The following is a 17444-nucleotide window of genomic DNA, read 5'->3' as shown; positions in this document are numbered from 1 at the left end:
TTAGGACTAAACATGAGGTAATTATAAAACTAATTACATAGATGGGTGCTAATTTGCGAGATGAATCTATAAAGTCTAATTAATCCACCATTAGCATATATTTACTGTAGCACTACATTATCAAATTATGGACTAATTATGCCTAATAGATTCGTTCCTTCATCTATGGTAATTAGTTTTATAATTAATTTATATTTAATACTTCTAATTAGTAAATAAACCTTCGACAGTAAACACCCTCTTAGACTGTCTCCAACAAGTGACCTATGAAGGCATCCAAACTCAAAATGGGTCTCCAACATTACTATTTCAGCCTTCAATAGAGTACCTACCTATGCAAGGGATCCATTTTGCGTGTCAGGAGGGATACAACCTAAATATCTTATTGTTGGAGAAGATAAAGTTAGGTATTAAACCCTTTGCCTGTAGCGCTATATAAATATGGAAAGGATCTTGTATTTTGGTTGTATTTTAGGTGTGATCGTTGGAGATAGTCTTAGGAGGTTATTGGGTGGCGGCTGTGTGACGGTGATGGCGAGTTGCGAGAGGAGCGGCGAGGTGGCGTGGCGCACAACTGGTGTGCGGATGAGGCAGAGCTGGCTTAGCGCAATCGCGGGGTGGCGGTAAGCTGTCGGAGACGGAGGGCATTGAATCTCGGCGATTCCTGTGCTGGAGTTCGATCCCGTTCTGTGCTTCAACCAGGCACAGTGATGGTGCGGGCGGAGTGGTGCAGAGTGGAGGTTGTTGGTACTGTGGATGTGTGGGGGGTGGATCTGCTCTTCTTCCTCGCCGGCTTCCAGCAACGAGGGTGGAGGCATGGGGTGTAGCCCCGGCCGATGTTGCTCCATGCTGTTTCAGTTCCCGTCCTCCTCCGCTGTGGGATGTTTATGCGGCACGTTTCAAAGCCTGCGTGCGATGGTGTCTCTCCTGGCTTCGGTATGTATCCCGCCGTCTCCTACTTGCCACCGGTGTTGGCTTCGGTGACGGCGGAGTTGGTGGACCGGCGGTAGTCAATAGGCGAACATGGAGGATTCAAAAGGAGCAGATTGTAATTTCTATTTTGGGTAGTTAGGATCTTCTATGCAAAGTTGGCTGGACAGTTGTCCAATCTGTATCCTTCTAGTTGGTACCTGTATTTGTATCTGACCATGTATGTCTTCCTATCATATTAATACAGCATACAGGTATGTTTTCATCAAAAAAAAAACTTGAGGTGTGCAAGGGACAGGCCCAAGAAAAATTTTACACGGGACCTCTTTTTTTTACAAACATTACGCAGAGAATTTGAACTAAATTCGGACTGCGCATGCATTGTCTGCAACTCTGCCCACTGCCAGAATTGTTCAAACTCAGTAGTAAACAATTCGTCCAAGAAGGTCCTCCGGAAGCTTTTGTGCCATCTCTCATTGAAGCTACAGGTTTAATAAAAACTTTACTTTCGTGATCATTCTCGGCAACTTTTGTTCGTTCTTTTTGAAGAACTCAACAAGGAGATATCTACAACAAAAATCAGCAGCAGATTGTACGGCTGCCACTGCATGATCACGCTAGTCCTATCTTCATTTGGTTGACCGTGCGCCTCGGTTGGAGACTACTAACCAGTCCTATCATCTCTTCATTTCGTTGGTCGCTCCCAGGACGTCTCCGATGTGAGGCTGTTCCCGTAGTAGACCTGCTTAGTAGATTCATCCACGTAGGCCTGCATGGTGGGGTGAACGAACGTCAGTATCTTTTTTGTAACACAAATGGCATATGGGTTTTATAGCATGCTGGAGCACAGGATACACTAATGGGTAGTGGCTGATGTTGATCGCTTATTTGGATCGGATGCAATAGATATGCAAATATTGCAAGCTGCACTGGAAGCTACCACTTATGGTACTTACAACATCAAAGATAGCCTCGGTGTATCGAGCAAAAGAAAAGGCACAATGTAAAATACTAACCTCCCAACCAGAAGGAAGCCCCTTGGAGAGCTCTGCAAGATCAGGTGACCCTTTATGCTGTTCAGCACTACCTATTGATGCTGCAATAGACTCGTCTTTTGGCTCCTTTTTTGCTTCAGCCCTTCTGCGTTTCACACGGTCACGCCTGCAATGAAATTCAATTGAGTCAAGACGATAACAGCCACCCAGTTTAATCAATGCAAGAAACCATTTCACTATTCATAAAGTTCAGATTCAGAATACTAAGGTTCTCAGCTGTGCTCACAATGGGTGGGTTATCAGAGCCTATTCTTAAATGGTAGCTAGAAAAGGGCCTCATGCATGTAACCTGAAGAATATAAACTAATCATGGCATTGAACACTTACTGCATACAGGGGCATTTCTTTGGGGAGTTTTGGATTCCAGATCAAATTGAACTAAATCACCAAACAAGGTCCTTAGGGGGGTACCAGATGACGAAAACAAATGTTAAACATATTCCACCAAGTTTCAAGAACCAAGCACCAAACTCACAATGGGTGGGTTATCAGAGCCTATTCTTAAATGGTAGCTAGAAAAGGGCCTCATGCATGTAACCTGAAGAATATAAACTAATCATGGCATTGAACACTTACTGCATACAGGGGCATTTCTTTGGGGAGTTTTGGATTCCAGATCAAATTGAACTAAATCACCAAACAAGGTCCTTAGGGGGGTACCAGATGACGAAAACAAATGTTAAACATATTCCACCAAGTTTCAAGAACCAAGCACCAAACTGATTGCCATTCAGTTATGTCAGCAGCCTAAAAGAACTCTCATAGGCAGTGGCAGAGCCAGGAATTTGCGGCTGGGTATGTCACATATAAAAAGAATTCAGAGCAAATACGTAATATAATGGATGATAAATTATAATGGCCATAACAAATCCATAATAATAACCAAAGTACAAGTTATAAACATGAATAATAAAAGAATATTACAAAACAGTAAAGGCTACTGCAATATAATCCACGATCCCTTTGTTGGAAGAGATTGATGATATCCTTATCATTCACTTGACTGAAGAATTCTCTCTCAATAAATGTAACCAAGCAATTGTTCGAATATTCATCACCCATTTTGTTCCTTTGCTTGTTCTTCATATAATTCATTGTGGAAAACACTCTTTCAACGCTAGCAGTGGCTACGGGGAAGAATTAGCACAAACTTAAGAAGCTTGTAAACATCTTTTTCTGTGTCCACAAGCTTAACAGAAAGCTCACACAGGTTCTTCAAATTTTTAAACCTTTCATCTCTACGAACATGAGAAATGTACATAGTAAGCTGCCATGGAAGTTTTGATAATTCCTCGGTTGTGAAATCCTTAGGATAAAACTTTGTAGCAAGCGTAACCAACTACGCGAGTCTACGGACGGAAGGAAGTTTTTCCCTTGCTGGGCTAGTGGGCTTTGTTCCTTCGTGGGCTGAATGTATAAGATACGTATAAATATGTGTACTTATTATCTTTTTCTCTCAAATCATGGGTATGCCAAGGCATACAGAGGCGTACCCCTGCCGCCGCCCCTGCTCACAGGTGCTTCGGATGCACTCGAACCAATTACTATCGGTGTCAAGCAGAGAACATATAGAATAAAGATGTTGTATCAATTTCAGATGCTTACAAAGAAAAGGCAAACTGACATAAGGTATACATGTATTTGATGGGATAAGTCTTTGAACTGTTAATCTTTGTGGTCCTCGGCATGGTGGTCTTGCTGCCCCAACCAGGACAGCATCTACCAGGACAGCATTTAGCATCTTAGACTAGCTTTTAGGACAGCATCTAGAACAGCATCTTAGACTAAGCATCACTAGCTTTTAGACTAGCATCTTAGACTAGCATCTCGGCATATGCTTGGCTATCTTGGCCAGATATAAATATGTATCCTCAACCCCTCAGGTTGGTATGGCATTGTGTGAGAAATAAACCAGAAAATTGCCCCAACTCCTAGTGTCATCCTCTCGATGAGAGTAAGAATTTTGATACCAACAACTAGCATCAGAGCCGTTCTATCCTGTTATCCTATAGCTTAAACATCTCCTACTCATCTCCTTCCCACGCCTCCCTTTGTCCTCAGCCGGCAGCAGGAACACCGGCTGTCCCTGCTCATCCCTCTTCCCCTGCGCAGACGGGCAGCAGCTCATCTGTGGCAGCCTCTTCCCCATGCAGCTGCCCCCCACTAGCGCGCCATGTCCGAAGGACAGTGTACGCGCTCGGTCGCCTCGAGCGCGTGGCACCGGCAGGAGGCCGAGCTCGCCGCGGCAGAGGAACGCGAGCGAGCAACGGCAAAGACCGCTGCGACAGCGGCGAGGGCGTCAAGGCTGGCGGCGGCGGAACTGGCAGCAGCAAGGGCGGAAGTGGAAGCAGCGGCGGCGGCGGATGCAGCGCGTGCGGCGGCAGTGGAGCTCAAGGTTGTACGCGGCAGTAGCATCAGCAGCTCTGCCTCAACCGACGGCAGCACCGACGTGGAACTCAAGCTGGCGAGGGAAGCAGCGGGAGAGCGGGCTGCGCAGTGGCAGCAGTCCAGATGGGCGTGGACGAGCCGCCGGCACTCCTGGCGGGGACGCGCGCGGCGGCCGCGCTCACAGCGGTGGCAGCCGGGTCGACGGAGATCGCGGCCGTTACAGGCGGCGCGGCTCTCCCTCCCCGGACCGGTGCCATGGTCACCATAGGATCCAGGCTATTGTCAGGGACATTGGCCCCGGCGGTGGGTGGCCTACCCTCACCAAGACCAACTATGTCGAGTGGGTCGCGGTGATGAGGGTAAGGCTCCAGGTGCGGCACATGTGGAAAGTTCGGTACGGCGACATCGACTACGATGAGGATCGACGGGCGCTAGATGCGCTCATTGCTGCAGTCCTGCCCGAGATGCAGTTCTCGCTTTCCAAGAAGCGGACTGCCAAGGAGACCTGGGACGCCATCGCTGCGGCACGCATCGGAAGCGACCGCGCCCACAAGTCCACACTGCAAGCACTTCGCAAGGAGTGGGAGAATCTGGCCTTCAAGCCAGGTGAGGACGTTGATGACTTTGCTCTCCGTCTCAACACTCTGCTGCAGAAGATGGTGCAGTACGGCGACGACACCTATGACGAGGAGAGAGCTATTGAGAAGCTCTTCCGCTGCTTCCCCGAGAGGTACAAGCAGATCGCTCGCTCGATCGAGTCTCTACTGGACCTCTCCATGATGTCGATCAAGGAGGCAATAGATCGCCTCAAGGTCGTCGATAGCGATGAGCCATAGCCTCTCTTGGAGCCTATACCATTGGCGGGAAGCTCCATCTCACTCGGGAACGGTGGGAGGCCTGCCAGGGTGACGTGAGGAAGGGGGAGCCCTCCTCCTCGACAGGCGGCCGCAAGCGAGGCAAGCCGCGCGGAGGCGCCCAGGCTAGGGTGCGAGGACGTGCCGAGGGTGGTGCCTGCGGAGGCGCCCAGGGCGGCGCCGCCGGCGCGCACAAGCAGGCACGAGACGACGCCTACCACAACTGCGGCAGGGTTGGCCATTGGGCCAAGGACTGTCGACAGCCACGACGCGGCCAGGCCCACGTCGCACAGGTGGAGGAGAAGGAGCCAGCTCTGCTCCTAGCACATGCAAGCATCGAGCTACCTCCAGCATCAGTCGCAGCAGCGCTCCTCCACCTTGACGAGCCAAGGGCACACGCCTTTCTCGGCGACACCTCCAACAACGACAAGACTGACGGGTGGTGCCTCGACACCGGCGCCACCCATCACATGACCGGTCGACGGGAGTTCTTCACCGATCTTGACTCCAGCGTCCGAGGCTCCGTCAAGTTTGGGGACGCCTCCAGCGTGGAGATCAAGGGCGTCGGCTCCGTCATCTTCACCGCCGAGTCTGGTGAGCACAGGCTGCTCACCGGAGTTTACTACATCCTCGCGTTGAGGGACTCGATCATCAGCTTGGGACAGCTGGATGAGAACGGTTCGCGCGTGGAGGTAAAGGACGGAGTCATGAGGATTTGGGATCGCCATCGTCGCCTTCTTGCCAAGGTAACCAGAGACGCAAATCGACTCTACGTCCTTCATGTGGAGGTGGCACAACCCCTCTGCCTCGCTGCTCGTTGGGACGACGAGGCGTGGCAGTGGCACGAGCGCTTCGGGCACCTTCACTTCGAGGCCCTGAAGCGGTTCAGTGCCAAGGAGATGGTGCGAGGCCTGCCATGCCTCGACCACGTGGAGCAGTTCTGCGACGTCTACATGTTGATGAAGCAGAGGTGGCTCCCCTTTCCGCAGCAGACGAGCTTTTGAGCCAAGGAGCAGCTCGAGCTCGTGCACGGGGACTTATGCGGCCTGGTGACACCGGCCACACCGGGAGGACAACGTTACTTCCTGCTACTCGTCGACGACCTCTCCCGCTACATGTGGGTGATGGTCCTCGACAGCAAGGGAGAGGCTGCGGACGCCATCAGGAGCGCACAGGCTGCTGTGGAGGCGGAGTGCGGCCGCAAGCTGCACATGCTGCGCACCGACAACGGTGGCGAATTCACGGCGGCTGAATTCGCGTCGTACTGCGCTGATGAGGGCATTCAGCGCTACTACTCCGCGCCGTACAGCCCGCAGCAGAACGGTGTCGTCGACCAGCACAACCAGACGGTTGTGGGGATGGCTCGGGCCCTCCTCAAGCAGAGGGGGATGCCGGCTGTCTTCTGGGGAGAGGCGGTGGTGACGGCTGTCTATATCCTCAACTACTCGCCTACCAAGGCTCTCAACGGCAGGACGCCGTATGAGGTTTGGCATGGGCACAAGCCGGCGGTCTCCCACCTGCGGGTCTTCGGCTCCCTCGCGTTCACCAAGGAGCTTGGCCACGTCGGCAAGCTCGACGATAGGAGCACTCCGGGGGTGTTCATCGGCTACGCGGAGGGATCGAAGGAGCTAGGGGAGTAGGCAGCTCGAGTATGTCCACCTCGAGGGAGCTAGGGGAGTAGGCAGCTCCTCTTCACCGAGCGTGCCTACCCCAGTCCCCGAGCCTTCACCGACCCTAGCGCCCGCTACTCCGGCAGCGCCACGCTCTCCAGCCACGACTCCGACTGCAACTAGCTCTTCGTCAACACCATTACCGCCGGCGACCCCAAGCACTCCAGCACCACCAGCCACCCCTCCGGGCACGGCTACTCCAACACCAACTCGTGTCGAGCATAGCCCAATGGAGTTCGCTACTCCGCTCTCTCATGACGAGGAGCGCATAGACGCGTACCATGACGGCGAGCCGTTGCGGTATCGTACGATGGAGGACCTTATCGGCAACCAGCCGGTGCCGGAACTGGTACCTCACAATCTGGAGGCGCAGTTGCACCTTGCGTGCAACGACGGCGAGCCTCGATCTTTCGCAGAAGCGGAGAGACGCGGCATGGCGTGCCGCGATATAGTCAGAGATGGACGCGGTTGAGAAGAACCACACCTAGGAGCTTGACCTCCCTCGTGGTCACCGCGCGATCACCCTTAAGTGGGTGTTCAAGCTAAAGAGGGATGAAGCCGGCGCCATCGTCAAGCAGAAGGCTCGCTTGGTGGCACGCGGTTTCGTGCAACGGGAGGGGATCGACTTCGACGATGTCTTCACCCCTGTGGCATGGATGGAGTCCGTGCGACTCCTCCTTGCACTGGCTGCCTAGGAAGGCTGGCGAGTTCATCACATGGAAGTCAAGTCGGCGTTTCTTAACGGCGACTTGAAGGAGGAGGCCTATGTGCACCAGCCGCCAGGATTTGCGATCCCCGGCAAGGAGGGCAAGGTGCTACGCCTGCACAAGGCACTCTATGGCTTGCGGCAGGCACCGAGGGCGTGGAATGCCAAGTTGGATTCCACCACGTTCAAAGTGATGGGCTTCGAGCAAAGCCCGCACGAGGCGGCCATCTACCAACGGGGCAACGGAGGAAAGACCCTGCTAGTGGGTGTCTACGTCGACTCCTTGGTGATCTCCGGCACCAAGGATGCGGAGGTGACGGCGTTCAAGGAAGAGATGAAGGCCACCTTCCAAATGAGTGACCTGGGACCTCTCTCCTTCTATCTGGGGATCAAGGTGCACCAGGACAACTCCGGGATCACGCTTCGACAGACCACCTACGCTAAGCGCGTTGTTGAGCTAGCTAGGCTCACTGACTACAACCCAACTCTCACTCCAATGGAGGAGAGGCTGAAGCACGACGGAAGAGGTGGACGCTACGCAGTACCAGCGTCTTGTGGGGAGCCTTCGCTACCTCACCCACACACGGCCGGACTTGGCATTCTCCGTCGGTTCATGCATCAACCGACGAAGGAGCACCAGCAGGCTGTGAAGAGGATCATCCGCTACGTTGCGGGCTCTCGACCACGGTCTCTACTACCCGAGGTGTCCTGGGGAGGCACACTTCGTCGAGTACAGCGACAGCGACCACGCCGGTGACATCGACACCAGCAAGAGCACGAGCGGGACCCTCTTCTTCCTCGGCAAGTGCCTCGTTAGCTGGTAATCTGTCAAGCAGCAGGTGATGGCCCTGTCCAGCTGCGAGGCCGAGTACATAGCGGCCTCCACCGCTTCGACTCAGACGCTCTGGCTCGCTCGACTGCTTGGTGATCTCCTCGGCAGAGACTGGAGCGATGGAGCTCAGGGTGGACAGCAAGTCCGCTCTGGCCCTGGCAAAGAACCCCGTTTTCCATGAACGGAGCAAGCACATCCGGGTGAGGTACCACTTCATCCAAGGCTGCTTGGAGGAAGGGAGAATCAAGGCGAGCTATATCAACAACAAGGACCAGGTTGCGGACCTGCTCACCAAGCCCCTTGGGAGGATCAAGTTCCTTGAGCTTTGTTCCAGGACCGGGATGGTCCAAAAGACGACGCATAAGACTTACGGGGAGAATGATGGGATAAGTCATCGTACTGTTAGTCTTTGTGGTCCTCGGCATGGTGGTCTTGCTGCCCCAACCAGGACAGCATTTAGCATCTTAGACTAGCTTTTAGGACAGCATCTAGGACAGCATCTTTAGACTAAGCATCACTAGCTTTTAGACTAACATCTTAGACTAGCATTTCGGCATATGCTTGGCTGTCTTGACCAGCTATAAATATGTATCCCCAACCCCTCAGGTTGGTATGGCATTGTGTGAGAAATGAACTAGAAAATTGCCCCAACTCCTAGAGTCATCCTCTCGATGAGAGTAAAAATTTTGATACTAACAGTATTAACAATATTCAAGAAATTAGTAGGCAATAGGTAGGGCAACCAACAAACTAGTAAGACGAAAAAGCTAGGTACTGGAGTTAGTTTGAACATTTCCTTTTAACACAATTATAGATGCAGGATGATTGTCTCTGTTTCTAAAAATGTTCTTTCAGGCTGAAAGTAAAACATTGAAGTCTACTTATAAGCAAATAGGGCATCAGAGGCCATGAAATGGTGAAAGGAAACAAAATTGGCCATGACCATGGCAAAGGCCAAAAGAGTTGTAAACTTATATCAAGGTATTAGATACAACTATCAAAAGGTGCAGAAACAGTACCAATCACCACGAACAGGAACAAAATTGGCATTTTCCTGAGCTTCTCCACTAGCTATCTGTTGTTTCCGCCATTCCTGGATCATATGGAGCATAACTTAAATTCAGAAAACTTTGAGAAACTTTTGTGCAAGCTTGCTTCAAAGAGAGGTACCTCTATTTCCTTTTGACGCTTCCTTTCTAATGCCTCCAAAGCGCTTTCAGGTTCCTCCTCTTCATCGCGAAGTTCCTCCTTTGCAGCTTTCCACTGTTAAAAAGAATGAAATGAGCTGCTTTTGCAAAGTCATATTGCCAGGACACCAGTTATCACTACTCACCTCAGTTTAAACCTTACCATGAAAGCACACACTGGTCTGCCTTTATACTAACAAATTTTATCCATGAAAACTAAAAAATAACCAGGAAACAGAAGTTCAAAATGCAACTTCCAGGAAATGTTTCTTCATGACATGATATATATTGCACACAAGAAAACTGATTTAAACAATGCTCCCTACAAGTTGATGAAAAAGGATAGTTGAAATTGAGAGTATATCTCTATCGGTCAAGTATATGAAACTAGTACTTGCTGATCCCATGAATAGACAGGAAGAAATCAAAATTTTGTTGTAAATTTCAGGCATCAAATTTTTGGAAGGATGGTGCGTGCATGCTGCAGTACCAGCATAGTTAGGGGCACAAGTCACCATTATTTGCACCCATTGTGATAATAGCATTGAGTGTTTTGTCATCAAGTGATAGAGAGCTACCTTATCCACCAGGCTCGAAACCTTCTTATTAGACCTCAGGGATGATGTAACAGCAACAGCCCGCTTCTTGCTACGAATAACTACAGAGCAATGTGATGGAGTAACCATGACCAATAGGGTAAGATGAATTGCCCCAATGAAGATATTCAAAAAAAAATCACCTTTAGTCTGATTTGTAGTACTAGTAGAAGACTGTGTAGAACTTCCAATTACGGATGATGTTCCTGCAGCTGATGTTGCTACTGCAGCTTGGGTCAAAGGCGCAATACTTGCATCCTTAGATATAACTTTATCAGGCCCTTTGGGATCCGAATTGATATTTGCAGAAACAAGAGGAGCTGAGCCTGTTTTGATATCTGCTGCACTGCTAGGAATGGCAGAGGTTGATGAAGCATAGTATCCAGAATGTTCAGCTGCTATTCCACTGGCAGCCGTACTGACTGAAGGATAGGTATAGTAAGATTCTGGGGCAATAGATGTGCCATCAACAGGAACAGATATGCCACTTGCAGATACTGGTGCATAATAAGAATGCTGCTGTGCTTGAAGAAGATGGGGCTCAGTCACTTGCATATAGTAACTGGCATGTGTTCCTTCAGTACCAACAGTAGCATAGTACTCCATTCCTGAAAGTGTATAGCCAACATTTGCTTGAGCTATATATGGCTGAGAAATTGTATCAGCATGAATATATGATGCAGCGGGCTCTTCTGGGGGAGCTGGAGGAGCTGGTTCATTATCAGGTGGTGGAGGTGGAATCCATTCCTCCTCTGGTGGAGGCGGAGGGACATCATTATCCTCAGGAGGAGTAGGACCTTCCAATGGGGGCAAATCAGCTGAACTCACTTGTTCTGATGGAGGATGCTCCTTATTAGGTACAGAACTGCAATGCACCTGCTCTTCAACACTATCCTCATCAACTTCCATTTCCACATCCATATCTTCATCATTGTCAGATTCGACTTTTGAAGTAACTGCTGGAGCATCTTTATCTTGTGAACTCTGAGCAGAAGATGTTGAAGCTGGCTTTTCAATCTTAACATTTTCATCAATAGTAATCCCAGCACTAAGCTCAGATTTCAAAGCCTCACCATTGGAGGGTGCTAGCATATCAGCTTCATTAGGTGCCTTGTGTTCAGCAACCTCTGTCTTCGAATCCCTAGGCTCTGTATCCACACGATAGCTCATTTCCAACTTGGAAACAGAAGAGTCTAGTTGCTTAAGATGCACCTCAGCATGCAACCACAAAGGCAGCAAAGAAGATCCATATGATGAGAGTGCATTGCAGTCTGATATTCGTATCTCAATTTCTCTTCTTAACAATTCAAGACCTTCATTCGAGCCATGGAGCCTACAATGATAATAACTGATTAGTTTTCTACACTCCAGGAACAAGAATGCATGAAAGTAACAAAAGATAATAACAAGCACCTTGATAGCAGGTTCAATCTTTGTAGCAATTCCTCACCATATTTTGCAAGATACAAGGGATCAATGTCCATAGACTCATGACTCGCGGCAGGTGCATAAGCATAAGCATCTTGAGTTACCTGTGCACTTCCACATGTCATTCCAAAATTAGCATAAGTTGCTGTGGCGTTACCAACAGACATGTCGCTTGGATATGCTTCCAGAATGTTTTGGGGAAGGACATGGGCTTGAGCTTCTAATGGATAGTCCATATGAGTAGGAACAGATGCAGATGCAACTCCATCAGAAGCAACTCCTGAAGCTAATCCATTTGGCATCTCCCAAGAAGTTTCTCCAGTAACTGTGTTCCAGTAATAACACCGATTACTCTGTTCATGCATTATTGCTTTCCAATTTCCACCAATATCACCAACAATTTGCATGCCAGATGAATCAGGAACAGATTCAGCTGCTATCGCACTCTCTTCTTGCAGAGTTGGCTCAGGAGCAAGAGTGTTTTCTTCAGTAACACTTTGAGTGTAGTTCTTAACATCACCAGTTTCAGGTGCTTCTTGTTGATCACCAACAGAAACTAATGGTTCAGTTTGTGCATCACCAGCTGTGTCAGCACGCTCAATAGTTACCTGATGTAAGAAAACATGTATTATTACACGACCGACAAAAAAATGGCAAAGAAGTGAGCTTATACTCCCTAGATGCAATAATGTCATCTATTTGAAAAGATAGATGCAGTTGACCAAGAAGATGAAGAAAAATCAGTGTGTGAAGAAACAATTGTGGTCTGAATAATATAATAATACAAATTAACAAAAGTTACCTATTAACAGAAATAAGCTCAGTGAATGTAAGGCCAGCTTATTGGAGGCTTCAGCCTATAAGCCTTCTTTACTGGCTTCAGCTATATTGGGACCTATAGTACAAAACTAGACTAGATTTACATGTTTAACCCAAGAAGGTCCAACCTGATTGAACTACCTCAAGGCAGGCACAGTGAGGTGGAATTACCTGAGCACTTGCATCCCCTGGACTCCGCTTAGCTTCACCAGTGGGTTGATCTGCTGCCTCCTCATCCTCCTCTTCATCATCACTATATTGCCCAAGCAATGCTAGAGGATTCTCCTTTTTATCTGAAAAATAAAATACATGCAAAAATTAGAAAAGAAAAGGAATTTATATGCCAATATACATTGCAACTCTTTTATGAAGCATACATGGTAACATCAGTAGTGTGTAAAATTAAATCAGAAAGATGGTTAAAATTATTAATGTGTGTCCATAAATAAGAAGACCAGGTTAGGAGCTACATACAAAGAAAGAGACATACGAACCGAGGAGGGAACAATCACATCCTGAAATCCCCATGCTTAGATGCTGCCAAATGGGAAATTACCCGTAGGCATTCACTCAATTTTGACAGTGGCAGCTCGGTCTGAAGAATTTACTCAATGTTCCTTGCAGGCCGGCAACCCTACATGTATCTCAGAACCAGACATGCGGAGCGCATACATGCTTGTACAACAAATCCAAATTTCCACCATATTTATGTTCCATAATCCATAGGCATGTCTTCTTTACATATCCCTTGGAAGGAAATTGATGAAACCCACCTGAAGAAGATGGTGAAGTGGGAACCACAGTCTGTTGGTCACGGATTTCACCTCCTATACCCTCTTTCTGTGATGCCTCCCCTGCAAGTTACGGTATCTGGAGTCAGCTTATGTATAGAGATATATCACAGCCTATTGAAATGCTAACAGACCTGAGACAGATGGTACGTCTTAATAACGATATCTCACTGATATTCAGTATCTCTACTGTTACAAGAATGTGTTGAATCAGTAACATGAATAAACTATATCCAGAAACAGTTACAATATCCATCCTTCTGAAAAACCGATATGAGTTTTTCATTACCTAACTGGCATTTGGTATTAGGTTGCTTCCATTTTTATTGTTACACTGATTGACGTGACTATCCAATAACCTACAATGCACCATTAGATCAACCCACTCTCAAAGCCATTTATCACCCTTGCCGACACCAGCAACTCCTGCCTAGTGCTTGGCAAAAAATACCCAAAAACAATTAGCCAAACCGAACCGGCTTAACCGAAAAAGACAGTTAAATCGGTTATTGGGTTGGTTAAAATTTATGTGTTATTCGGTGTTCGGTGATCGGGTCAGTTCTGGGCTGCAGTTAACCGAATCACCAATTTAACCGAGATGTTTGTTCCCAGCAGAATCAGCTCCCTCCTCGCGACGTAGGCCTGGCCCAGATTGGCTGTCTCCCCGTCCGGCCCGTGGAGATGGACCCAAGTCCCACAAAGACCAAATAAAACCCTCACCCCCACTCCAGAAACCCTAGCAGGCAGCCAGTCCTAGCCCCGAGCCACCCCAAATCCATCAACAGTCTGCGCCGAGCGCTGTCACTACCCACGCTCCCTCACCCTCAGTCCCTCTTCCCTCACCATAGGAAGCAGCAGCTGGCCGTGGTTTGGTGAGAACTGCACCTCCGCCGCCTGCTGCTCGAGTGCACGTCCGCTGGCCACCACTCACCTTGGTCGCAGTCGCCGCATCCATTCCACTGCGGCAGCACTGCACATCTGCGTGGGGGCACGTGCAGGAGCAAATAGATTTGTCAACTCAGATTGGTACATGGCACTGTCAACCGAGCACTCATCCAACATATGTCCCCTCTTCCCTTTGATTTTTTCACTGTGATTTGCTCTCCACTTTGGGGATTTCACCATGCGCCATTTTGTTGATTCCATTTCCTTTTTCTGGATATGTAGATGGGGGATACAGATGGTGTTGTAGACCTTGAAGTTGCTAGATCAGAAGCTGAAGACAAAGAGAAGGACGAGGAGCAGAACAGATGAGGGCCATTTGCTTATGTAACTAATCTGTATGAGATTTAGAAACTGCATACCTGTTGCTGCATTTCAATAATTTGTTGCTTTGTTTCCTGTGTTATAGTATATGTATTGTGGTTAACCGATTTCACCGAAACCAAAATTCGTGGTTAAATAAATTCTGCGAGCAAGTTCGGTGACCATTCTTTGATAACCGAACTTCCTCATAACCGAGTTAACCGAACTGATTTAACCGCATTAACCGAATGCCCAGGCCTACTCCTGCCTCCCAGCCAAAATCCCCCAAAATCCATACAAGGAAAGGTATGTCTCAGCATGCATGTTGGATCAGATCTACCATCCTAGTTCCAAGATTATGTTCCCTAGTAATGTAAAGTTCAAAACAAGATCGAAACTTTCAGACTAAGGCCAGTGTAGCATTACCTCAATGTGCTTTGGTACATTGTGGTAATGAACCTATTCAGGTATAGTTCTGTTACTTACATCTGATGAAAAAAGAATATTGGCATTTATAGCTGATGGTAAGTCGAAAAATTCAATACTAGAAATGATTGCATTCTTTGAGTTCGGACATTTGGTAGGTTTGACCATTCACCTGACACTGCTTCGTAAAATAGTAGGCATTTCAATTATGCTTTGTAACAGATTCGCAGCAGAATGGGCTTGATACTGTGACTATAGTATTTCTCGCTGTACCACTGAAACTGCAACTGGATTGACGAATGTTGAAATGATGTATACTAAAATTAGAACACTCTACGGACAGAAAACATGCCCAGCCATATTGCCTTGTGTTTGTTCCTTGCGGGAGCATGTGTCTGTGTGTGTTTTACATTGACACCGATTTTCATAGCAACTATACTGATAAGACCAACCAACGGGGGAACAGATCATCATCTTGTTGCCTGATGCCCGGAGCAGATCAAACAACTTAGGCCCTGTTTAGTTCCCAGACCATAAACGCAAAAAAGCCGTAAACGCAAAATTTTCAAAGGAATCTTGCTAATTTGAAGTACTAAATGAAGTCTATTTACAAAACTTTTTGCATGGATGGGCTGTAAATCGCGAGACGAATCTAATGAACCTACTTAATCCATATTTTGCAACAGTGATGCTACAGTAACCATCCGCTAATTATTGCTTAATCATGGATTAATTAGCATCATTAGATTCGTCTTGCGATTTACAACCCATATGTGCAAAAAGTTTTATAAATAGACTTCATTTAGTACTTCAAATTGGCAAAATTCTTTTGCAAAAAATTTTTTGCGTTTACACGCAACGAGCTAAACAGGCCCTTAGTCTAAATCCATCTTGCTCGAGATTAGGTCACTACGTCCACTCATGCAGGAAGGGTGGATTCAGAGGACCAGACAAACCCTAATCGCCAAACACTACGAGCAGGTCGCACTAAGCTCCAGTTTTCGTACTAATCAAGCAGAAACAAGATCAAACGGTTTACAGGCTAGACAGTTAGGGCGAGAGATCCGGAGATCGATCTCAAGTCTCGAACCATGTCGAAGCTAGGTGGGACACACCCCGCGGTCGAACGCGACCAGGTCGAACCAAACGGACCGGGCGGGGGGCGGAGCTTACCAGGGGAGGGATCGAGGAAGAGGTCGAGCTTGACCCTGCGACCCGCCGCGGCCTTGGCCGCCAGGCGGCGCTCCTTCCTCCTCCCCATCGGTCGGGGAGCGAGGGGTTTCGATGCGTTGCGGGGGGTGAGAGAACCGAGCTAGGGTTAGGGTTTGCAGGTCGAGGTGGGCAACCGAGGAGGCGAGGCGAACTGGCGAAGGGAACGAAGCGGAGGGACGGACGGGGCCACGGGGGAGGCGGCGACGGCGTGCTCGTGCCGTGCGTGGGTGGGCGCGTCGAATCGCAGGGAAACCAGGAACCTCTTGGGCTCTGCCACGACATAACAGCACAGAAAAGCCCATTTAGCAGGTCCAGTCCACGTCGAATTAGGCCGGTGTGCGTGGTTAAAGTTTCTTTTTTATTTTCCAAAAAATCCCTCCCGCAACCACCACTTCTAGGTCTTTGAGGATCATTTCCGGATATCACCCTTAATTGGTGTGAAAATAAAAGGCACGTAACTCTAAACTCATCACGCACTATGAGAGAAAAGCACCATATCAGGTATGAAAATAAAAGCAGTTAGTTGGACTATATTTGTTTATTCCAATTCCCATTCAAATCGATCTTCCCGTGGGAAAACATTAAATGTTAATGTTGACTCCCAAATATGATGCAGTAATCTTGATCGTGATATTATGTAGACAAGCTAGCTAACTGCCTAACGAAATCTTGGTGATACAGTTTTCAGTTTCACCAAATTCTTACATTTTTTTTTAGTTTTTAACGGATTCACGGCGTAATGATCAGGGAGCAGCGTGTATATAAGCGTGGGCGTCTACGTATTTTGCCTTTTTTCGACAAAGTTATTACTTTCATGAATTTTATTTGGACGCGAACTGAAAACCGGATGCTCTTTTTTTCCCTATTCCTTTCATCCAATAGTCTTGGTCTTCTTTTTTGTCTGTTCTTTGGTCAGTCTATTGCTGTGTGTTCCCCTTGTTTGCTCTCGGTTAGGTAGCGTTCGGCCGCTCCGCCCAGTTCGCTGGTTTTATTTCAGTTCTTTCTTTCGCTGGTAAGGTTTTGTAAAAAATTTGCTATTAGAACTCTAAAAAAATTTGTTATATTTGAGCCTCTTTTTATTTTTCTGACGGACACGGAGGCGAGCCACCCACTTGAAATATACATGGTGTTTCTCTTCTTAATGAAATACATGCTCGGATATATTTTTTTTAAAAAAAGAAAAAGGAACTTATGATCTGTTGTTGCTGCGAGCCTTTGATACGGTGCGCTTGACGTGGACTGAAGCGTACTACACACATAAATTTCTTCAGATGGAGACCAAATTTCAACAGTACAGCAACGTCC

The 17444-nt window shown here is 48.0% G+C and overlaps 1 protein-coding gene across 4 annotated transcripts; it reads right to left on the bottom strand.

Annotated features, from left to right (window-relative positions):
* Nucleotides 1-1214: 1214 nt before the first annotated feature.
* LOC112890052 (formin-binding protein 4) lies at nt 1215-16346 on the bottom strand. Of its 4 annotated transcripts, XR_003228250.1 has the most exons (11): nt 16101-16346; nt 13239-13319; nt 12637-12758; nt 11632-12254; nt 10362-11551; nt 10201-10280; nt 9606-9698; nt 9455-9528; nt 2701-2776; nt 2313-2451; nt 1953-2091 (listed from the first exon to the last, which is right to left on the bottom strand). XR_003228250.1 is itself a non-coding variant. In XM_025956880.1 (10 exons), exons 1-10 carry the CDS (start codon nt 16186-16188, stop codon nt 1616-1618), a joined length of 2580 nt encoding a protein of 859 aa, XP_025812665.1. In that variant the 5' UTR covers nt 16189-16341; the 3' UTR covers nt 1215-1615. The 4 variants fall into 4 exon arrangements, 2 of the variants coding, with proteins under 2 accessions (XP_025812665.1, XP_025812666.1); XM_025956880.1 differs by lacking the exons at nt 2313-2451; nt 2701-2776 and adding an exon at nt 1215-1699 and having other exon boundaries at nt 1947-2091; nt 16101-16341; XM_025956881.1 differs by lacking the exons at nt 2313-2451; nt 2701-2776 and adding an exon at nt 1215-1699 and having other exon boundaries at nt 1947-2091; nt 12960-13319; nt 16101-16277.
* Between the last annotated feature and the right edge of the window lie 1098 nt (nt 16347-17444).

Source organism: Panicum hallii, chromosome 4, assembly GCF_002211085.1.
Source record: "Panicum hallii strain FIL2 chromosome 4, PHallii_v3.1, whole genome shotgun sequence".
NCBI classification, from domain to species: Eukaryota; Viridiplantae; Streptophyta; class Magnoliopsida; order Poales; family Poaceae; genus Panicum; species Panicum hallii.
The sequence above is the reverse complement of the archived record's forward strand: the minus strand, read 5'-3'. Positions and strand labels throughout refer to the sequence as shown.